The 22,491-nt window shown below is 50.1% G+C and overlaps 1 protein-coding gene across 1 annotated transcript in view; it reads left to right on the top strand.

Moving 5' to 3' along the window:
* The first annotated feature begins 1,915 nt into the window (after positions 1–1,915).
* Positions 1,916–22,491, top strand: part of PSKH1 (protein serine kinase H1) — a 36,813-nt gene continuing 16,237 nt past the window's right edge. Inside the window, exons 1-2 of the mRNA XM_082606224.1 lie at positions 1,916–2,001; positions 14,753–15,779. Of these exons, the coding sequence (XP_082462350.1) occupies positions 14,823–15,779 (957 nt within the window). The 5' untranslated portion in view covers positions 1,916–2,001; positions 14,753–14,822. The remainder of the gene's footprint in view (positions 2,002–14,752; positions 15,780–22,491) is intronic.

Here is a 22,491-nt window from a genome sequence, read left to right as displayed (position 1 = left end):
TGAACCCACGCCCCTTGCAGTGGAAGCATGAAGTCTTAACCACTGGACCACCAGAGAAGTCCCTAAAGTTTTCTTTTTTTTTTTTTTTTTTTGCGTTACGCGGGCCTCTCACTGTTGTGGCCTCTCCCGTTGCGGAGCACAGGCTCCGGACGCGCAGGCTCAGCGGCCATGGCTCACGGGCCCAGCCACTCCGCGGCATGTGGGATCTTCCCAGACCGGGGCACGAACCCGTGTCCCCTGCATCGGCAGGTGGACTCTCAACCACTGCGCCGTGTCCCCTGCATCGGCAGGCGGACTCTCAACCACTGCGCCACCAGGGAAGCCCAAGTTTTCTTTTTTTTTTTTTTTTTTCTTTTTGCGGTATGCGGGCCTCTCACTGTTGTGGCCTCTCCCGTTGCGGAGCACAGGCTCCGGACGCGCAGGCCCAGCGGCCATGGCTCACGGGCCCAGCCGCTCCGCGGCATATGGGATCCTCCCAGACCGGGGCACGAACCCGTATCCCCTGCATCGGCAGGCGGACTCTCAACCACTGCGCCACCAGGGAGGCCCCCAAGTTTTCTTTTTTAATAAAATCTTTTATGAAGCCCTACTACATAAAACAGACTGTGATATTTTATTGGTGTTAATATATGTTTAGGTTTAAAGTATAACATTAGCTTATACAGTTAAAGACAATTCCATGTATGAAGTAAGGGCTCAATAAAGATTTTAAGAAATGAACAGACTGCAATGAGGAAGATGTATGGAGATTACAATCCCATCATCATTCAAAAGTAGTTGTGGCCGGGGGGTTAAGGTGATGGACTAGAAATCCATTGGTGTTTCCCTGCGCAGGTTCAAATCCTGCTGAACTACGCCACCTTTCCCTTATGGTGATCCCTATTGAGTCACAGCCAGTTGGGGAAGACTGCTGTTGCCTTAAAGAAAGAAACTGGATTGTTCTCCAGCCCTGCTCTTTATGGTTGCCCAGTGAAAGACTCCACCAAGCACGTGGATTGCGCCCCAATAGTAAATATAAGGTAAGTAATAAAAATATTATTAAAGAAGGAAAAAAAATCCCCTTATTACTTGAGACATTTATTTCCCCCCCATCTCCACCCCGAATCTGGGTTGATTGTAAAGTTAAGTGAGATAATTCTGACCCTATAGAGGAACTGTTAATGGTAACAATTTTTCTTTAATCTACTTGTTTTGCAGCCTCAGGATATACTAAATTTAATAACAATAAAAACAACAATAATTAAACTGTTACTCTGAAGTTGGCCCCCAACTAATTTCACCTATTCTCAAGTTAACCATTTGCACCTCCGCTGTGATGGAGGTCAAATTCAACATATCTGAGTGCCTGAATTATTTTAATTTCAGTTTAAAAAAAATAGATTTGTTAATTAAATTTATACCGATCCTTTGCGGAGTTCCAGAGGCACTTCCAGAAACCTCCTGAAATGCACTACGTCCCCAACCACGCACTATATTGTTATTTTATTTTTGGCCGCGCCCCGCGGCATGCGGGATCTTAGTTTCCCCACCAGGGATCGAACCCGTGGCCCCTGCATTAGGAGTGCGGAGTCTTAACCTCTGGATCTCCATGGAAATCCCCCAACCTCGCACTATAAAGCGCCCTGCCCCCAACCTGAATCTTGAAACTTTCTCCCTACTTCCCACGGTGCCTGCCCCAAACCTAGGGTCGAGACACTTGGAGCGACACAGAGACTCACCTCCTACTCCGGGAGAGAGCCCGACCCCGCCCTGAAGCCGTTGATTGGCAAGCCACGCTCGGAGAGCCGCCAACCGCATAGCCCGGCCCTCTCGAGTCCGCCCCTGCCCCGCCCCGTGGGCGGCCCGGATTTGTTTTGGCGTCAAGCGCGCGCTGTGATGACGCCACGACGCTGACGCCTGAGGATGGCGGCGGCGGCGGTGGCGGTGGCCGGGGCTGTGTCTGCGGCCCGGAGAGGGTCAGCACAGTCGCCCAGACGCCGAAGAGCCCGCCGCCCGCGCGAGGTGAGGCGGCCCGGCCAGGACCGACGGCCCCATGGGCGGGAGGGGCTGACGAGCTGCAGCCACGGTCTCTTCCTGGAGCACTGGGCCCGTCCCTGCCCAGCCCGGAGCCCTCGGCCTGTGCCCGCTGCGCCGGGGCCTAGGGGGAGTGGGTAGCAGGCCAGGCGATGGCTGCTTGGGGTCCCTGGTGTCCGAGGCTTGACTGGCCTTGAAATATGCTGCTGCGCTGGGTAGCCCGTCTCTGAGGCCCCAGGGGCCAATTGGACGTGGTCAGCTGTCCTGCCAGCTGTTCAACCAGTCGACATCGGTCAGGGTGAACCAACCTGGTTGTCCTCATTACCTTCTCGTGTCTGGCACCTACTCCACACCTCCTCTTTTGCTACTGAACGACAGGGTCGGTGGGCAGCTAGTCTCTTCCTTGTTCAGGCTGGGGAAAATCACACCTGAGTCCAGCCGGGTCGCCTGCTTAGTAAGCCAGTTATCCCTCTGCTTTTATAAGGGGAAGCCCAGCTCCCCCACGCTCACTCCCTCTCCTGAAACTGTGAAGTGATAGTTCCCACTTGAAAATCTGAATAAGTGCTTCATTGCCTAAAACGGGCTCGTTGGTACCTGCAGGGTAAAGGCCAAACTTCATAGCAGGGCATTCAGGGCTCTTCATAATCTGGCATAACCCCGAAGTCAACACCTGGGCACTTCTGTCTCCTGCTTACATAGTTTGTTGTTGGGGGTATGTACATCTGCCGTTAGCTCTGTGTTTTAACACCCTTTTGCTTTAGATATACAATTTTCTCACTTTGTAATACTCTTCTTTCCCCCCACCCCCACCTCCACCCACCAGTTTGGAAAATTTACATCTGTCCTTTAAAATCCACCTTAGATTTAATTTCCTTGGAAAAGCCTCCCTTCACATGTAACCATTGACTCCTCTGTACTTCAATTCATGTGACTACTGTTGGAGTTTATTGTGTTGTGTCACCTGATGGTTGGCCTGGGGATTGTGTCTTCTGTCTGCATATCAGTGTCTGGCTCTGTGCTTGGCATAAAGTAGGAGCTGAGTCAACTGTGATAGGTTACTGATTTAAGAATGGATACAGATTCAGCTATACTACTGAGCACATATCAGGGGCCAGGACCTGAGATGAGCACAGCAAATGCAAGTGTCCTGTTTGCACATTCACACGTATGCATGTGGTAGGTGGTGCAGCCTTGTCAACCTGATGATCTAAAATCTCCTGGGGTGGTTTTTCAAAATACAAATTCAAGAGTCTCATTTTTGGAGATTTTGATGCAGAATATCTGGAATCTGGTAGGAATCTGTATTTTTTTAAAACTCTCCAGGTGACTTGACTATGCTCCTTAGTTGAAAATCTTTGTCATCACTCCAGGAAACAACTGTTGTGTCTTTGTCCAGTGGGAAGGGCCAGCTGTGCCTTGTAGCACACAACCGCTGTTGCAGTCTCATTTCCCATATCCTGGGGAGGCAAGATGATTTGGTGGTTAGAAGTATGGGGTTTGGAATAAGAAAGACTTTGATTCAGTTCTTGACTTTTATGAGATCTTGAGGGTCTTTGAGTCCTAGTTTGCTCATCCCATAATAGGAATAATCATGCCTACTTTATGTGGTTGCAGAGAGGAGTGAGAATGCATATAAGACGCTTAGCACAGTTGGAACTTAGGAAATGGAAGCCACTGTTATTACTAATGGCTGTTCTTCCCAGAGTTCATCCCATGTCAAAAGGGGATCTCATCATAGTAAGCCTGTTTGCTCTTCAGACTGAGTCTTGTGTAGGAAGCTACCTTATGTTATGTGATTTCCTTGAGGTAATTTCTGATCATCAGAGATAGCTCTGACAAAACTGTGCTTCTACTCAGGGCAGTTGCAGTTGGCTGTTCCCCTAGAAAAGATGTGGATTGCTGACTCACTGGAGGGCGGGTTTGCTGAATAAGTACGTTGTCCAGGTCTAATTGCAATTCTTGTTAAGTTGTATAAATGAGCTAAAGAAAGTGCAGCTTTCAGGAAACCTGTTTGCCTCTTACACCGAACTAGAGCTGAGCCTCACTTGGAATGGAATACCCCAGAAAATCCTAGTGTCTGTGAAATCTGAACTAGGTACTGGGGTTCTCTGTCACTCACAAGTTCATTGTTAAGTGAGTGAGACTTCGGTTTAGCCGTCTGTTTTTACTTTATAAGTGTGAGCATGTTACTTGGGCAACTTTTTTTTTTTTTTTTTTTTTTTTGGCAGTACGCGGGCCTCTCACTGTTGTGGCCTCTTCCATTGCGGAGCACAGGCTCCGGATGCGCAGGCCCAGCGGCCATGGCTCACGGGCCCAGCCGCTCCGCGGCATGTGGGATCCTTCCGGAGTGGGGCATGAACCCGTGTCCCCTGCATCGGCAGGCGGACTCTCAACCACTGCGCCACCAGGGAAGCCCTATTTGGGCAACTTTGATCCTCTCCAGTGCTTCCTAACTGTGTGATGTGAATTGGCTATAGGTGTGCCAAAGTATTGACCCTTAAGCTTTGAGATAGCTGAGAACAGCTGTCTCCATTGGCCCAGGGTGCACAGAGAAAAATTTGAGAAGTACAGCCCTGGAAGAAAGGAAACAATTCCGCTTGTTGAGAGCTGGAGAGAGACTTATTTATTTGAACTTTCTTTTCTTCCAGGAATCTTACTCAGTAAGTATTAAGCCAATTTGTGTTGGCTAGGTCATCACTGAGCTAATTCTTGGTACAGCCCTCTGTTGCCATGGCATCTCATGTGATGCTAAAGTAGAAAAATGTGCTGTTTTCGTTTGCTAGAGGAAAATTATCGCAGAGGGACCCCTTCCAGGCTGCCAGCCTTGAAGTGGCCTCACAGGGCATCATAAGAGTAATGGATCAGGGGACACTTGGTGTGGAGCCATTTGGGCTGTAAGTTCCTTGAGAACAGAGATTGTAACTGCCTTCTTTTTGTCTGTCACAGCCCCTGGCAGAGTTCCTGGCCCACAGCAGGAGCTCAGTAAATATTTATGGGTTTAACTTTGGGATTTTGGAAGGAGAACCCCAGGTACATTGCCAGAGGCTGTATTTCTGATGATGGGATGGGCAGTGGGTGGGATGTCTCAGATGGAGTTGAGGGTCAGGATAGAATGAGGAGGACACGACAAACTGTTGAACTCTCCTTCTCTCAGCCCTAAAGCAGGAGTCTCTGCTCACCAATTATTACCATGTAGAGCAGTGGTGCATCGAGTCCTTAAGAGGTGGAGTCCTGAGTTACTATATTCCAGAAAGAAGTTATAACAATTCTTATTATGAAATAGTGTTAAAAGTTAAAACATTACGGAAGTGAATAATGAACTGTGTCTTTAGATACAAACACTAATCTTTTTTTTTTTTTTTTTTTTGCGGTACGCGGGCCTGTCACTGCTGTGGCCTCTCCCGTTGTGGAGCACAGGCTCCGGACGCGCAGGCTCAGCGGCCATGGCTCACGGGCCCAGCCGCTCCTCCGGCATGTGGGATCCTCCCGGACCGGGGCACGAACCTGCGTCCCCTGCAAAGGCAGGCGGACTCTCAACCACTGCACCACCAGGGAAGCCCAACACTAATCATTTAAAAAATAATTTGGTGTATATTTGGTATAATAATTTGGTGTATATTCCCCCAGCTTTTTTCTTATGTATATACTAGTCTATACATTTCTACAATATGTATTTTTTAACTTTAAAAATATAATATGTGGTGATGACTTTAAAATATAGCAATAGCACAGAAGTATGTAACGTGAGAAGTAAGAGTCTCCCTTCCTTCCACCTGTTCCCCCCACATTCCCACACCCTAGAGGCAGTCACTGTCAACAGTTTCTCTTTTACCTTTCCAGGATATTTTTTTCCCATGTATATGTCTATACCTGTTTAGAAATTTCTCGTTAGACATATACTTCACATATTCTTTTTTTTTTTTGGCTGCAATACGCGGCATGCGGAACTACCCCGACCAGGGATTGAACCCCTGCCCCCCTGCAGTGGAAGCGCAGAGTTTAACCACTGGACCACTGGGGAAGTCCCTTCACAAACTGTCTTTTTTTTTTTTTTTTTGCGGTACGCGGGCCTTTCACTGTTGTGGCCTCTCCCGTTGCGGAGCACAGGCTCCGGACGCGCAGGCTCAGTGGCCATGGCTCACAGGCCCGGCCGCTCCACGGCATGTGGGATCTTCCCAGACCGGGGCACGAACCCGTGTCCCCTGCATCGGCAGGTGGACTCTCAACCACTGCACCACCAGGGAAGCCCCACAAACTGTTTTAAACTCCTTGGTACATCACAGACATGGATACCAGTACAAAGCCACTCAAACTGATGGGTATCTTTCTTTCTTTGTCAATATATATGGATTTACCTCATTCATTTCAACAGCTGCAGAGCATTCCATTATGTGAATGTATCTTAGTTTATTTAATTATTTCCTTCCTGATGAATATTTGGGTTGTTTCCTTTTTCTCATTGTTATAAAGAATGGTTCCATGAGCTTTCTTTTGCAAATATATCTTTGTGTACCTGTAGAAGTGGTTTTGTAGAATTATTTCTGAAAATGAAATTGCTGGGTCTTGTGTCAGTTTCCCTGTTTTAATTTTCTAAATATTTATTTATTTATTTATTTTTGGCTGCATTGGGTCTTTGTTGCTGCATGCAGGCTTTCTCTAGTTGTGGCAAGTGGGGGCTACTCTTCGTCGTGGTGCGTGGGCTTCTCATTGCGGTGGCTTCTCTTGTTGCAGAGCATGGGCTCTAGGCACGCGGACTTCAGTAGTTGCAGCATGTGGGCTCAGTAGTTGCAGCACGCAGGCTGTAGAGCGCAGGCTCAGTAGTTGTGGCGCATGGGCTTAGTTGCTCGGCAGCATGTGGGATCTTCCCGGACCAGGGCTTGAACCCATGTCCCCTGCATTGGCAGGCAGATTCTTAGCCACTGCGCCACAAGGGAAGTGCCAGTTCTCCTTTTTCAGAAAGCAGAATCGTGTGGTTCCCCCTAAGGTTGCAGAGGTCCGTGTTCAGGGTTTTGTTTTGTTTTTTTAAATTTTACTGAAGTATAGTTGATTTACAGTGTTGTGTTTAATTTCTGCTGAACAGCAAAGTGACTCAGTTACACATATATATTCTTCTTCATATTCTTTTCCATTATGATGTATCACAGGATAGTGAATATAGTTCCCTGTGCTATACAGTACGATCTTGTTGTTTATCCATTCTATATACAGTAGTTTGCATCTGCTAATCCTAGACTCCCAATTCTTCCCTCCCCCCCACCCCTTGGCAACCACAAGTCCATTCTCTATATTTGTGAGTCTGTTTTTGTTTTGTAGATATGTTCACTTGTGTCGTATTTTAGATTCCACATATAAGTGATATCATATGGTATTTGTCTTTCTCTGACTTAACTTTACTTAGTATGGTAATCTCTAGGTCCATCCATGTTGCTGCAAATGGCATTATTTTAATGGCTGAGTAATATTCCATTCCATACACACACACACGCACACACCCCCACCCCCCACCCCCACATCATCTTTATCCATTCATCTGTTGATGGACATTTAGGTTGTTTCCATGTCTTGCCTGTTGTAAATAGTGCTGCTGTGAACATAGGGGTGCATGTATCTTTTTGAATTATAGTTTTTTTCTGGGTATATGCCCAGGAGTGGGATTGCTGGATCATATGGCAACTCTATTTTTAGTTTCTTGAGGAACCTCCATACTGTTTTCCATAGTGGCCGCACCAATTTACATTCCTCCCAACAGTGTAAGAGAGTTTCCCTTTTCTCCACACCCTCTCCAGCATTTATTTATTTGTCCTTTTTTTTTTTTTTTGCGGTATGCGGGCCTCTCACTGTTGTGGCCTCTCCCGTTGCGGAGCACAGGCTCCGGACGCGCAGGCTCAGCGGCCATGGCTCACGGGCCCAGCCGCTCCGTGGCATGTGGGATCTTCCCGGACTGGGGCACGAACCCGTGTCCCCTGCATCGGCAGGCGGACTCTCAACCACTGTGCCACCAGGGAAGCCCTGTCAGTTTTTTAATTATGGCCATTCTGACTGGTGTGAGGTGGTACCTCACTGTTTTGATTTGCATTTTTCTGGTAATTAGCGATGATGAGCATCTTCTCAAGTGCCTATTGGCCATCTGTATGTCTTTTTAGGAGAAATGTCTATTTAGGTCTTCTAACCATTTTTCTTTCTTTTTTTTAAAGTTTATTTATTTTTGGCTGCGTTGGGTCTTCGTTGCTGCACGCGGGCTTTCTCTAGTTGTGGTGAGCGGGGGCTACTCTTCGTTGTGGTGTGCCAGCTTCTCATTGCGGTGGCTTCTCTTGTTGTGGAGCACAGGCTCTAGGCATGTGGGCTTCAGTAGTTGTGGCTCATGGGCTCTAGAGCGCAGGCTCAGTAGTTGTGGCACACGGGCTTAGTTGCTCCGTGGCATGTGGGATCTTCCCGGACCAGGGCTCGAACCTGTGTCCCCTGCATTGGCAGGCGGATTCTTAACCACTGCACCACCAGGGAAACCCTAACCATTTTTCGATTGGTTTGTTTTTTTGTTATTGAATTGTAGGTGCTGGTTGTATATTTTGGAAATTAAGCCCTTGTTGGTCCCATCATTTGCAAATATTTTCTCCCATTCCATAGGTTGTCTTTTTGTTTTGCTTATGGTTTCCTTTGATGTGCAAAAGCTTATAAGTTTGATTAGGTCCCATTTGCTTATTTTTGATTTTATTTCTATTGCCTTGGGAAACTGATCTAGGAAAACATTGGTACGATTTATGTCAGAGAATGTTTTGCCTGTATTCTCTTCTAGGAGTTTTATGGTGTCTTGTCTCATATTTAAGTCTTTAAGCCATTTTGAGTTTATTTTTGTGTGTGGTGTGAGGGTCAGGGGTTTTTATCTAAAGTGACAGACTTCTTTGCCTGCTATCCCTGCTTGCCTCGTGATGATTAGAAGTGCTGTTTAGCAGTTACTTATTTCTGGGATTCCTGAGAGATTACTGCCTACTTCATTTTGATAGACAGTCTTTCAAAACATGGGAGCAGAATATAGAGATCTTTGCAGGCAAAAGGTTGTGAAGCTTTGCCATGGAGAACGGTCTTAGGAGGTGTTATTGGAGAGGGCTGGGTGCCTGCCTGGGAGGCATCCACAGACTTCTGTGGCCAGGAAAATTGTTTCAGGACCCATTCCTGTCCTCTGCTCCTAGGCCCCTGGTCTCCCCACAGATGGGTCTGGCAGTTTATGGACAAACTTGCTTTGGAGTTCAGATAACAATCTGTAAGGTCCGAATAGACCTGAGAACTCTGGCTTCCTTTGTTGTTGAGGACATTTATACAGGCGCCCAAAGAGCATGGCTCTGGTTTAAACACCAATCTGGCCTCTTCCTGCCACTTGAAAATTTCTGAGGTTCTGGGATTGTTGCCCTGCAGCAAAAAGAAACCTGAGAACCAGCCCACCTTTCACTCAGTGTTAACAAACATTGAATGCCTGCTCGGAGCTCAGCGCTTTGTTGGGAGCCAGAGAGTTCTGGAAACCTGAGAAGTGGTCCCTTCCCTCAAAAGGCTGACAACTCTAGTGATCCAAAGTAATCTAGAGTATAGCATTGAGTAGTGTGACCCAGATTGTACGTGGAATGCAGGTTTCGGAAGGCATGCCCTTCAGAAAAGATCCTCGGGCTTCCCTGGTGGCGCAGTGGTTAAGAATCCACCTGCCAGTGCAGGGGACACGGGTTCGAGCCCTGGTCCAGGAGGATCCCACATGCCGCGGAGCAACTAAGCCCATGCGCCACAACTGCTGAACCTGAGCTCTAGAGCCCATGAGCCAGAACTACTGAGCCAGCGTGCCGCAGTTACTGAAGCCCGTGAGCCTAGAGCCTGTGCTCCGCAGCAAGAGAAGCCACCGTAATGAGAAGCCTGCGCACCGCAACGAAGAGTAGCCCCTGATCACCACAACTAGAGAAAGCCCATGCACAGCAACGAAGACCCAACACAACCAAAAAAAAAAAAAAAGAAAAGATCCTCAGTAAAGGTTCGTTGATTCATCAGCTGAGTGGTATGAGGAAGGATTGAGGCCTTGACCTGGTGAGTCTGAGCCCAGCTGGGCCCCAGGCACTTCTGGAGTCTATCTGGTTTGGTGGAAGGAGCTCTGGATGGAGAATGAGATTTTGGTTCGTTCTCGGCTGTCGCTATCTGAGTGGCTTTGGACAAGTTTCTACCTTTTTGGCGTGTCATTTCTATAAAGTGTGAGCGAGGACAGTGGTGCTGAATGCTCATGCCTACTGCTGCACTCTGTCCAATACGCTTACCTTCTTTGAGGAGCGCTTTGGGGTCAGGCTTGGAGTTGAAGGTGTGGAGGCCGACTCCAGAGAGTTCAGTACTTTCTGTAAGATGTGTTAGGATTGGTGTCGTGAGACAGAATAGTGACTTGTGAGAGCTGGCGTAGCCTGACCTTCCTGGGAGGTCGCTTCTTGAGGCTTTCCTCATTCACCTCCACCCTGGTCACTCTGCTGGGGGCACATACATGAGAGCTGAGGACAGGAAAACACTTTGCCCTCTTCACGGAAGGAATTTTGCCAGCTGCTTCCCTTGTCCCTGTTTGCCTTTTCACCTAACTGATGTGAAAAGAGAATTTGACAGATGTGATTGGAGTGTGGAGCAGCTGTGATCACCTGGAGGTCATCAGCAGTTCCCCGCATCTGCGCTGGCACCTTCTTTCCTCCACTCTCGATCTGTAGTTGGGAAGGTGGAGTACCAGCATCAGCCTATCTTTGAAGAGTTTCTAATTGGAACAAATGTGAGAGAAACTGTGTCCCAGAAAGGAATAAGGAAGGTCAGAGAGGGATAATCCTTGGCTGTCTCACTGCTGACTTGAGATCCTTGCTTAGACTTTGTTTAAAGTGAAAAGTCACGCCTTTTCTTTTGTGAACCTTAGTTTTTCTCATCAGGACCAGACTAGGTATGCACATCTAAACAAAAAGAGCCTGTGGGTACACCTGGAGACAGTTACTTATTTTGCGGATCTAGGGTTGTACCTCCTCCCCAGGAAGAAGTGACATCTGAGTAGCTGTGCTGCATCACCCATGCAATTTGTCTTCTCTCTGAATGGTGGTAGATGTCTTGGGGATCAGGGCCTGTGTTCTGCCTCAGGAATCCTGGCCCAAGAGCTTTTTTCTCCTGAGCTGCAGCCCTTTACTGTATTAAGTCTTGTATTTTCCCTGACGGAAGAGATGAGTCTGCAGAATTCCAAAGTCCACAGTTCTAATCTTTGGCCTCTGTGAAAAAGAACCTTGTTTCTAAATGCCTTTGTTTATTTTTTTTAATAATTTATTTATTTATTTATTTTTGGCTGCGTTGTGTCTTTGTTGCTGCGCACGGGCTTTCTCTAGTTGCGGCAGGCGGGGGCTACTCTTGGTTGCGGTGTGCGGGCTTCTCATTGCGGTGGCTTCTCTTGTTTTGGAGCACGGGCTCTAGGTGCGTGGGCTTCAGTAGTTGTGGCACGCAGGCTCAGTAGTTGTGGGTCGCGGGCTCTAGAGCGCAGGCTCAGTAGTTGTGGCATACGGGCTTAGTTGCTCCGCGGCGTATGAGATCTTCCCGGACCAGGGCTCGAACCCGTGTCCCCTGCATTGGCAGGCGGATTCTTAACCACTGCGCCACCAGGGAATCCCTAAATGCCTGTGTTTAAACATGATTTCCTAAGCTGCTATATGGGATCTCCTGGGCGTTTGGGTGAAAACTGCAGCAAATCCTGAAGAGCCGGTGTTGGTTGAGGAATCTTTTCCTCTTATGTGAGGAAAGATAAATCTCATTCTGCTGAGAGTCATACTGACATACTGATTAAAACCTAAGCCCTTAATCTTTGGTCTTTTTGTCTGATGGATTGGTAATCAAGGTCTTTTGTACGTTTCAGAGGTGAGCTTCTTCCTTGGGAACATTGGTCAGTTATTGGTCATTTATCACCACATTAGCCACATTGGTCAGTTATCACCATCTTGAATTCAGACCCTCACTCAGGGCCTCTGTGTGGGTTCTCTGTGACCCTCAAGGTGCCCCAGCAAAACCTCCCTGGGTCTCCCTCCGCTGCCTTTCATGGTATCTTTTGCTGGCTTTGAAACAGGTTTGGGGGTGGGGGTTGGTGTTGCCCCTGGGCAGCCATGGAATCTCTGACCCTGACCAGCTCTTTTCCTTCTTCTTTTTTGTTTTTAAATTAATTTTTATTGGAGTGTAGTTGATTTACAATGTTGTGTTAGTTTCTGCTGTACAGCAAAGTGAATCAGTTATACGTATACATATATGCACTCTTTTTTAGATTCTTTTCCCATATAAGTCATTACAGGGTATTGAGTAGAGTTCCCTGTGCTATACAGTAGGTCCTTATTATCTATTTTATATATAGCACTGTGTATATGTCAACTCCAATCTCCCAATTTATCCCCCCTTTTCCCCCTTGGTTGACCAGATCTTTTCAACCATTAGATTCTACATCCAGCCACCCCACTGCAGCACTTCCAGAACTGAACTCTTCCTACTGCTTCCCAAACCTGTCCCTCCTGCGCTCCTGACCTTCTGCCCAGGAGCTGGAGTGAGGGAATGGAGTGTTGTCCTCTCCTCCCTTTCACCCCTGTGTCCAGCCTCCAGTCCCTGTCATTTCTCCTGCTGACCTCTCTCCATGCCGCCACCCTGTCTGTGCTGCTACCCTCCTCACTGGCCCTTTCAGTCCACTTTGACCCTCCTCCAGTTCAGCCTTATACTTCTTTCTAAACGCAGAGTCGCTTCTCCTTGTAAACCCTTTGGTAGCTTCCTCTCACCCCCCAGGAAGGTCCTGGCTCCTCGCTGTGACTTGGGCTGCTCTCCACAACCTGGTTCCTGCTGACCTTCCAACACTTCGGCCCCCAGTCCTGTCTTCACGTCACCGGACTGCACATTCCCAGGCACGGGGTGCTGCTCTGGGCCTCTGAGCCGTTGAGTGTGTCATTCTCTCTGCCTGAAACAACATTCCCACCTTTCCTCACCTGCCTCATTCTTACTTCAAATTCAGCGTGGGGGTCGCCTCCTCCAGGAAGCTTTCCCTAATCCCTGTGCCATTCTTGTGTCACTCATGTATCTACTATTGTTTCTCAGGCCTAACATTTACTTCGTCATATTGAAATTACCTGTTTTGATGTTTTGCTCTTCATTTAGACTATGAGTTTATTGACCATGTTTTGCCTGTATTGGGTATGTTAAAATATACCTGCACTGGACGTCTTATTCATTCCTGTATCCCAAGTAGATGTTCAGTAAACGCTTGTTCTGAGTTGATCATTTTATCCCCAATTCTGTATATCCTAATTAATAGGAAATTCTCAGCTCTTTTCTTTCACCCCTGGGGCCCTCAGATAGACTTAGAGAAGGGCAGCCTGGATAGAAGTGACCTCTGGAAAGTGGTACTTCAGCACTTCAACTTGTCCAGGGCCCCACCAGCCACAAGGTATTGATAGTTGGAACATCTTTGTCTGGAAAACAAATGGGAAAGTCTCCTGGATCCTCATCCCATGGAAGCAGAGTGCCCCGATCTACGGCCTGAGTCTCATCTGGATGAAGTTGTTAGTGTCCTTTCTGAGCTCAAGGCCCCCTCTGCCTCTTTTTTTTTTGTTTGTTTTTGGCTGCACTGCTGCTGCTTTGCTGCGCGGGCTTTCTCTAGTTGCGGCAGGCGGGGACTACTCTTCGATGTGGTGCACGGGATTCTCGTTGTGGTGGCTTCTCTTGGTGTGGAGCACGGGCTCTAGGCACGTGGGCTTCAGTAGTTTTGGCATGCAGGCTCAGTAGTTGTGGCACACGGGCTTAGTTGCTCCATGGCATGTGGGATCTTCCCGGACCAGGGCTCGAACCCGTGTCCCCTGCATTGGCAGGTGGATTCTTAAGCACTGTGCCACCAGGGAAGTTCTCCCCTCTGCCTCTTAAGTGAAACCCAGGCTAGTTTGTTGGCTCTCTGGTGGCAGTGTGCTAAGGCTTGTGGTTCCTACTTCACTGGAATTGATTTTAGCCATTTCTAAGACTTGTGTGGCATTTTAACCATCTATGTGGTAAACTGGGGAAGTGAGAGACCCTGGAACAGGGTGTTAAACTGCCAGGGTGAAGATGGTGCATTAGAAAAGTAGTGCGAGCCATCCAGGGAAGAGTGAGGTTAGGGCAGCACCCAGAGCAGTGGGTGGTGGTGGGTTGTTGCAGTGGGGGATCAACCCCTGCAGGAGGCCTAGAGGGCCAGGAAGGTATCCATGAGGGAGGAGGCCTTGGGGAAGTGGCTTTCTACACCCTGGTGGGTGATAGTGTTGGAGAACAGGCCTCCAACACTCCACGCCCCCGTTTCAGAAAAGATGAGTCAGAGTAATAAGAGGAATAATTTTAACCTTTAAAAAACATAGGACTTCAACTATGCTAAGGGACCCAGGGAGAGTAGGGAGGAGGGTGGAGGCAGTGACAGCTGAGCCTGGTGCATGTTCCTGCCCCTCTTCAGAGTTGAAGAGCAGCATGAAAATTATACCCAGGGAGATGTACATCAAGACCACGGAACTCAGACCCAGTCTTTCATCTGGATCCTTCGTGGCATCTGGGCTCCAAGCACTCAGGGACCAAAGCCATTCTCCCTTCCAGGGAACCATACCAGAGTCAGGTCTTCAGGCTGGGTTTATCCAGGGCCAGGGGGGAGGGGGTAAGGAGGATGGCTGGGATCCCTCCAGAAGTGTCCCTGGCTATGCTGAGTTCCTTTCTTCTGTCTGTGTAGGTGTAGACGGGGCACTGCCTGCAGAGCAGGTTCTGCCAGCCTCGCTAGAGAGGATGCCCCTGTGTCCGTGATGGGCTGTGGGACAAGCAAGGTCCTTCCCGAGCCGCCCAAGGATGTCCAGCTGGATCTGGTCAAGAAGGTGGAGCCCTTCAGTGGCACTAAGAGCGATGTGTACAAGCACTTCATTACAGAGGTGGACAGTGTTGGCCCTCTCAAAGCTGGGTTCCCAGAAGCCAGTCAGGGTGCAAACCCCTGCCCTGGTGCCCCCACTACCGGCCACACAGAGCCTCCCTCAGAACCGCCACGCAGGGCCAGGGTGGCTAAGTACAGGGCCAAGTTCGACCCACGTGTGACGGCCAAGTACGACATCAAAGCCCTGATTGGCCGAGGCAGCTTCAGCCGAGTGGTGCGTGTGGAGCACCGGGCAACCCGGCAGCCATATGCCATTAAGATGATTGAGACCAAGTACCGGGAGGGGCGGGAGGTGTGTGAGTCGGAGCTGCGTGTGCTGCGCCGGGTGCGCCACGCCAACATCATCCAGCTGGTGGAGGTGTTTGAGACACAGGAGCGCGTGTACATGGTGATGGAGCTGGCCACTGGTGGAGAGCTCTTTGACCGCATCATCGCCAAGGGTTCTTTCACTGAGCGTGACGCCACTCGAGTGCTGCAGATGGTACTGGATGGCGTCCGGTATCTGCACGCACTGGGCATCACACACCGAGACCTCAAGCCTGAGAATCTGCTCTACTACCACCCAGGCACTGACTCCAAGATCATCATCACGGACTTTGGCCTGGCCAGTGCCCGCAAGAAGGGTGACGACTGCCTGATGAAGACCACCTGTGGCACGCCCGAGTACATTGCCCCTGAGGTCCTGGTCCGCAAGCCCTACACCAACTCAGTCGACATGTGGGCGCTGGGCGTCATCGCCTACATCCTGCTCAGTGGCACCATGCCCTTTGAGGATGACAACCGCACCCGGCTGTACCGGCAGATCCTCAGGGGCAAGTACAGTTACTCGGGGGAGGTGAGTCTTCTGTCTCGGGGATGTTGGGAGGCCCCTGGGTGGGTGGGGGCTCCTATCCTACAGCCCTTAATCAGGGGCATGCTCTCAGGGCCATGTTCGTGGGGCCAGACAGATGATGTAAAAATGGTAAAGTGAGACTAGTAGGGTATCTTAGCTTGGATTTCCCCAAAAGTGAGCCCTGAGACAAGGACTTGAGAGCAGATAGTTTAATTGGAATGTGATTCCAGTAAGCACGAGTGAAGAGGGGGGGAAAGTGAGGCAGAAAGGGAGTGGAGTGGACTGCCACTGTGGGCCATTGGAACTCAGTTCCACTGGGGACCCTGTGAATAATCATGTGGAATGTGCTCAGAATTGTACCACTGAGGGGCAGGAAAGAGGGTGGGTTTTAATCCACTGACTCTTGTATGAGTCGAGAATTTCTTTGCAGGGGCTTTAAATCCCTGGCACTTCCGGGCTGTTCTGAATGCCAACTAGCGGTGGAGAAAGTCCTCAGGCAAAGAAGCAGAGAGATACAGGCACTGGCCATGGGAAGCTGTCAGCACGCACATGAGCACTGCAGCTGCGGGCGAGCCCAGAGGTGGGCTGAGAGGAAGCAGGACAGGGCATCCATAGCATCTGGTCCAGAGGACTAGGGCAAGCTGGTGACCATGCCCTGTCTAAAGGAACAGCTGCTTCTCATCTCAACCCAGTTTTGCCACAGAGCAGGGCGGACTCCATGCACCCAGACATTCCAGTTTTTTAAAGAGAAGCCAGAAAATCTGATCTTAAAGTGTTAAAATATAATTCATATATTTAAGCAGTACCATGTGCTTAACCCAGCAAATGCTTACTTCTGGCCCTAATTCAACCAGCAGGCCATCAGTTTGTGTCTTTGGATCCATTGATAGTCCTGATGCCTGAAAAGCCCTGTAGGGTTTCAGCACTGCTGGGAGCTGAAGGGGGAGGTTCAGAAAGAGTAAGAACTGGTTGGTCCTCAGACAGGATGCTGACCGGGTAGGAGACAAGGCTCACCACAGGAAACGGTGAGCACAGCAAGCTGGATAGAATGTTATTGGGGAGGTTGTGAAGAAAAGAATGTGTGATGGCTTTATGTGGGAGGTGAGGTAAGCTTTGCAGGATGACAGGCTTCTGCCAAGGCAGCGAGGGCCCCTCCCCAAGTACCCCCTGCAGAGCTCTCCCCACAGTGTTCCTCTCAGGCCTGCACTGCTATCCATGCCTCGTGAACAACCCATGGAGAGGGGAGGGAGCTCTGGGACCAGCTCCCTTCTGCAGCCCAGCTTTCCTTCCAGGAATGTTGGACTGGGCCCTCCCTGGTCTCAACCAATTGGCCCAGAGCAGCATTTCCTACAGGAGTTGCCCCAAAGCCTCATGAAGGCAAAGTGCCTGCAGTGCTTGTGATCCTGTGCTCGATCATCTTCCCTGTCAGCTTCAGGACATGGTCGTGGGGTCAGTCAAGGATTTCCCTCCTGTGAGCATGGGGGCTGGCCTTCCCTAGGGGGTCCCCACATCACGTGCCTCAGGGTGGTGAGAGGAAGGGAGGGAAGCCACCTTCTTCTGGCCAACTCTGTGCTGACCACAGGTGAAGGAGAAACTGGGACATTCTCCAGCTCTCCCCTAAAGTTTTTCATGTTTTCTTCTGTGCTCCAAATGGATTCAACAAAACAAACGCCAACTGGCTGGGAAGCCCAGGCTGTGATGCAGTGCTCACAGCGGACACCGCCCTGCTCACCCTTTGGGCTGGGTTTCATCACCGGTCAGAAGAGCCAGAATCCACCTCACAGAGGCAGTGTTGTGCCAGGGCCCTGCCTGGCTTGCCCTTGGAGCTCTGTGTGGTGTAGCTTAGCTACAGGAGGCAGGGAGGTTTCCCAAGAGTTGCTGACAAAGGAAAGATTCTTTCCAGAAGTCTGTAGGTTTGCCCAAGAGTTCCTGATTCCGGCAGTTGCTGATCAGGCAGTTTATCTATGGGAGCTTACAGAGTCTTGCTAACTGGCTATTGATTATCTGAGGGCGAGAGAATGACAAATAAATAGGGTGGGGAATGAACTCAGGCTTCCTGCTCCTATTGTGGCCACAGACTGGGTCCTGAGACTCTGCTTCCTGCTCTGCTGGAATCACGTGGCACAGGTCTGGGGCTCCCGGTGTGTGTGGGGGCACTGCCCAACGTTTGGCCCCCAGTGCCCTTCATCTGAAGCTGAAAACATCAGTTCCCAGTCCCAGATTCAAATCCCTGGCCAGCATTGATGGCACCTGTTACCAGGAGCTTGGCAGACCCCAAGAGGAGATTCCACCACCATCTGCAGAGAGCTCTGGATTGGGAGGAGTTTGTCTGGGGTATTTCCTGGGTAAGGAGGCCTTATCATTAGATCAGGCCCTCTGAGCTGGAGACCAGGCATCTTTCTCTTTTGCTTGTAATTGCCTACCCGTAAGTGCACTGGGGACGATGCAGAGAGACATGAGGGCCTGTTCCCCATCCCCATGAAACTTGAGATTGCCCGGGAGAAAGGACTAGGAATAGGAAATGGCCACAGAACGAACCCTTGTTGGCAGGCACATGCCAGCACAGGCCTGGGCAGTCTGGAACATGGGCCATGGGGCGCAGGTCAGGTAGTGGATTGGCCCCCCTTCTTAGGACTGGGCCCTGCCCCCACCCTCACCCAACCATCTGTCTTCTACTGTGTGATGGTCATTTGCCCTTATGAAGGCATTCTGAGTAAGCGAGGCCCTGTCTGAGAGCCTCAGGGAGGTGTTTGCATCTAGCTTCTTGTGCAAATAAGGGACTGCCCACTTTGAACTCAGCAGGGTTTGGAGGTGTGCATTCCTCACCTGACAGTAAGTCCCATGGCACTTGGTGCCTTTCTAATAGGCACCCTGCCCCCTTATAGTGGTTTCTCATGCATACCACACTGTCTGGTGTGCTTGTTTCCCAGGGGCTCTATCCATGCAGCCCTCTTTCAGGCTCAGTAGTTTCTGTGGACTTGAATAGAGGACTTCCTTCAGGAGGTGGGCTTTGAGGAGGAAGAAGCTCAGAGAAGGGGATATTGCTCACTGTGCTCCAGAATAAACAGGAGGTTGTTTGGGAATAACAGCAGAGGTTGATGAGGCTGGGCCAGGCCTGGTGTTTGTTGCTGGGAGCTCTGGAGTGCCAGGGATTATTTGGAGATTCCAAGCATTAGGTGGGAGGGAGCCCTCTGGGTTCTTGACAGTGAAGGGGAAATGTAACAGGAAGTGTTGTGGGAGACTAGCTGGAGGGAAACTAACTGGGGGCTGTTGGAATAATCCCAGTTCGGAATGGGGGAGCCTGGTGTCCTGGGGACGTTTGGGTCAGATCAAGGATTCTAGCGAGTGGGCTCAACATAGTACATGTGAGCCATAGTTTAGAAAGAGAAGGAGTTGGGGGGCAGAGCCCTTCTGCAGCTCTGCAGGAGGAGCATCATCTTACGAGGCAGATTGAGAAAAGACCCCAAGCTGCCCTCTGCCCCGGAGGGTGCGTAGAGTCCTGCTTTGACATCCCCACATGGGACCCAGCAGTGGAGGGATGCACACAAGTGGGGCCTCCTTCAGCACCTGCCCCCCACAATGCTGACACTCTAGCCCCCAGCCCTGGCCCCACGCTCCACCCCATTCCCTACACACCATGGGCCCGAGATGTTTGCTCCTTTCACTCCTCACACTATGCTTTTGCTCAGGATTTTCCCTCTGTTCCCAATGTCAGCCTAAGAAATTTGACTGGCTCTCAATCATCCAATTCAAAGATTGCTTCCATTAAGAATCATGCCAACCATTGCCATTGTGTAGCCTACTGAGTACCAGGCACAGGTCTGAGGGTTCTACACCCAGCATGTCTAATCTCTACAATAATCTTGTCAGTGGGTATAATCCCCTCATTTTATAGATTAGTAAACGGAGGCTAGTGAGGTTAAGTAGCTTGTCCAGGGTCTCACAGAGGGTGGCAGGCCTGGGATTTGAATCCAGGCCATCTTGGCTTCAGAGTTCTTGGCCTTCCCATGCCCACAGTCTACTTTCCCTGACACATACGCCTCAGCGTGCTGCTGGAGTCTTTGTTTCAGCACTTTCCCAGGCTGTCATCTGTGGACATCTTTTCCCTCCCCGGCCTGTAAGGTTCTTGAGGACAGCATGTGTATCAATACATATGCTCCCAATACTTTCTCCTGCTTCTCTTGAGGGAAGCACCAGTGGTTGCTGGTGAAGCCCTGGGCAAGGACCCAGAAGTGACTGTCAGGTAGACTAGGCTGCTCCTGCTGGCTGGGAGTGTTCTCTTCTGGGGCTGGGCTTCAGGAAGAAGTGGGGAGCCTGCTGGAGATGCACTTAGGGAGTTGTTGGCCAGACCTGCTTAGAAGCAAATGTAGGAATCTTGGAAGAGGAGAGAGTTCTGGAAAGGAAAGCCTGTAACAGGTGATTTTGAGAGGAGAAATCTGAATTTTTATCCAGTGACTGGAGGTGCTGGAGTGGCGAGGGCCAAGCTAGGGTCATGTTGGAAGTGATCGGGAGATACATGTTGGCCAGATGTGAGGAGGGCCTTTGTGAGTGTGAGAGCAGTTTGAAGACACAAAGAGTCACCTTGAAAGAGGGAGCTTCCTGTCATGGGAGGCCTGGAGCAGCTGCTTTATAAGGAGTGACACAGAAGGTGAGTCACCATCTGTAGACCGTACTAGAGGACTGTTATGGTCCCGCCAACTTGGAGATTCTGTGATTCACCTGACATGAAATGCGACGTTGTGGGCCTAACGTTATTGCTTTTGTCAAGAGTTCTATTCCTAGAGGCAGGATGGATGAAGAGGCTCTTGTGGGAATGATGACAGAGTGATGCCATCAGCAGCTTTGCTGTCTGCCACGTTTAGCAACTTTTAATTGTCACCCTCCTCTGCTTGGGCAGTCTCTGAGCTGTGGGCGAACCCAGGTGACTGCGCCAGGAACAGGTGGGCTTGGGCAAAGGTTCTCAGAGCCTTGTTCAGGAGAGTGAGTGCTGCCAGGCGGAGGACAGAATCCTGGTGGGAGACGAAGCTCACCCGCAGGACCGATCTGCCACTTCCCGGGGGATTGTGTTGGTGGGAGGTGGCTTTCCAGGGGTGGGTTTCTGGGCTGCAGGCTGACCATCCATCAACTTGGGCCAAGGGGCACTTGCTCAGGGGCTGTGAGTTACACCATGTGGTAGTTCTGATAGCCCTGCAATAGGATGAGTGCCCAGAGCCAGAGCTGACATTTACATTCCCATCCCAGCTGTTTGCCACTTCATAAAGTGACTCTGACACTTGCCATTCTACCTTGGGATGTTGAGGGTAAAATGAAGTGCAGGGCATGTGGTGTGTTCTGGTGCTCTCCACGTGAAGGGCGCCAGCGCCTGTGGGGACTGCTCATGCAGCCTGCTTCATATGCTCTGACGGAGCGGCCAGGTGAGCAGGGATGAGACCTTGCCCCAGAGCCATGGGGTGGACTGCACAGGGGACGTGGGAGAGCTGGAGACTGGACGTGTGTGGGCAGCAGAGCAGAATGCAAGGAGGCAGGTGGTGTATTTCTGGGCTCGTGTTTGGATTCTGCTGGATGCCTTTAATTGCCTCGTGTTCCCATGGCCAGTGTGGACAGGGGCTCATGTGCCACCCCTGGGCCACCGCTTGGCTCCCTGGAGCCCCATCCTCTTGGCATCCCTCTGCTGTTGTTGCCCTGGTAACACACTCACCTCCTGTGGTGGCAGAAACATGCCCATATCCCCGCATTGTTGCATTCAGCATTTTTGCCAAAACGCCTTGCTCCGACCACCTACAGCATCTCGTTATCCCAAGGTCCTTTCATTACTGCTGTTTCCCACCCCCCTGCTGAGGTCTCCTCCAACAAAGGGGTATATTGTGGGTTGCGTTCAGAGCAGCTTCTGGTGCCCTATCCATCCCCTCCCTCTCCTGCTCTTCCCATTGTCTGTCTCCACCTCGATAGCTCTGCCCTTTCACAGGCCCTATTGCTTCTAGGCCCTTGAGTTCCTCTGGGACCTGCTGGGGCTCTTGTTTCTCCCACATTCTGACCTCTTTAAATCTGCTTATGACCTCCCACGCTCATCCCCTGCCTGCCCCCACTGAGGTGGTTAAAGGTGACCTGATCCAACCACACCCCACGGCCGTGCCTCTCCAGACTCTCCTTCCTCGTAGGTGTCTCTGTCTCCCAGTGCGAATGTGGTGCCTAGACCTGAGCTTTGCTGCAGCATGGCCCAACCAGCCTGGAGCAGGAGACTGAGTCACCTTCGTCTCTTCACTCATCCTGCCAACCCATGTAGACCTAGTGCCTGCCCTGAGCTGAGTCCTTTGTACCCAGGGTTCCAGGGACACAAACCTCTGGGGACAGAGGCCACAGTACGGGTGATATGCTGACAGCCACCAGGGATCCAAACTGCCTCAGAAATTAGAATGGGAGGAAGTTAAAAAAAAAAAAAAAAACAGGCCCTGGAAATCACCTCACTTCAGCAGAACCCTTGAGTGGAGATAGAAGAGACCATTATGTAGCTAGCTCTGAAATCCAGAACCTTCTAGGGCTGTTCCAGGACATTGTTTTTTTTGTTCTTGTTTTTTTTTTAATTTAATTTAATTTATTTTTTATACCATAGGTTCTTATTAGTTATCTGTTTTATACATATTAGTGTAAATATGTCAATCCCAATTTCCCAATTCATCCCCCCACCACTTTCCCCCGTTGGTGTACGTACATTTGT

Source organism: Mesoplodon mirus (genome assembly GCF_964341445.2).
Source record: "Mesoplodon mirus genome assembly, chromosome: 19".
Classification (NCBI taxonomy): domain Eukaryota; kingdom Metazoa; phylum Chordata; class Mammalia; order Artiodactyla; family Ziphiidae; genus Mesoplodon; species Mesoplodon mirus.
Note: the sequence above shows the minus strand (reverse complement) of the source record. Positions and strands in the feature narration are given on the sequence as shown.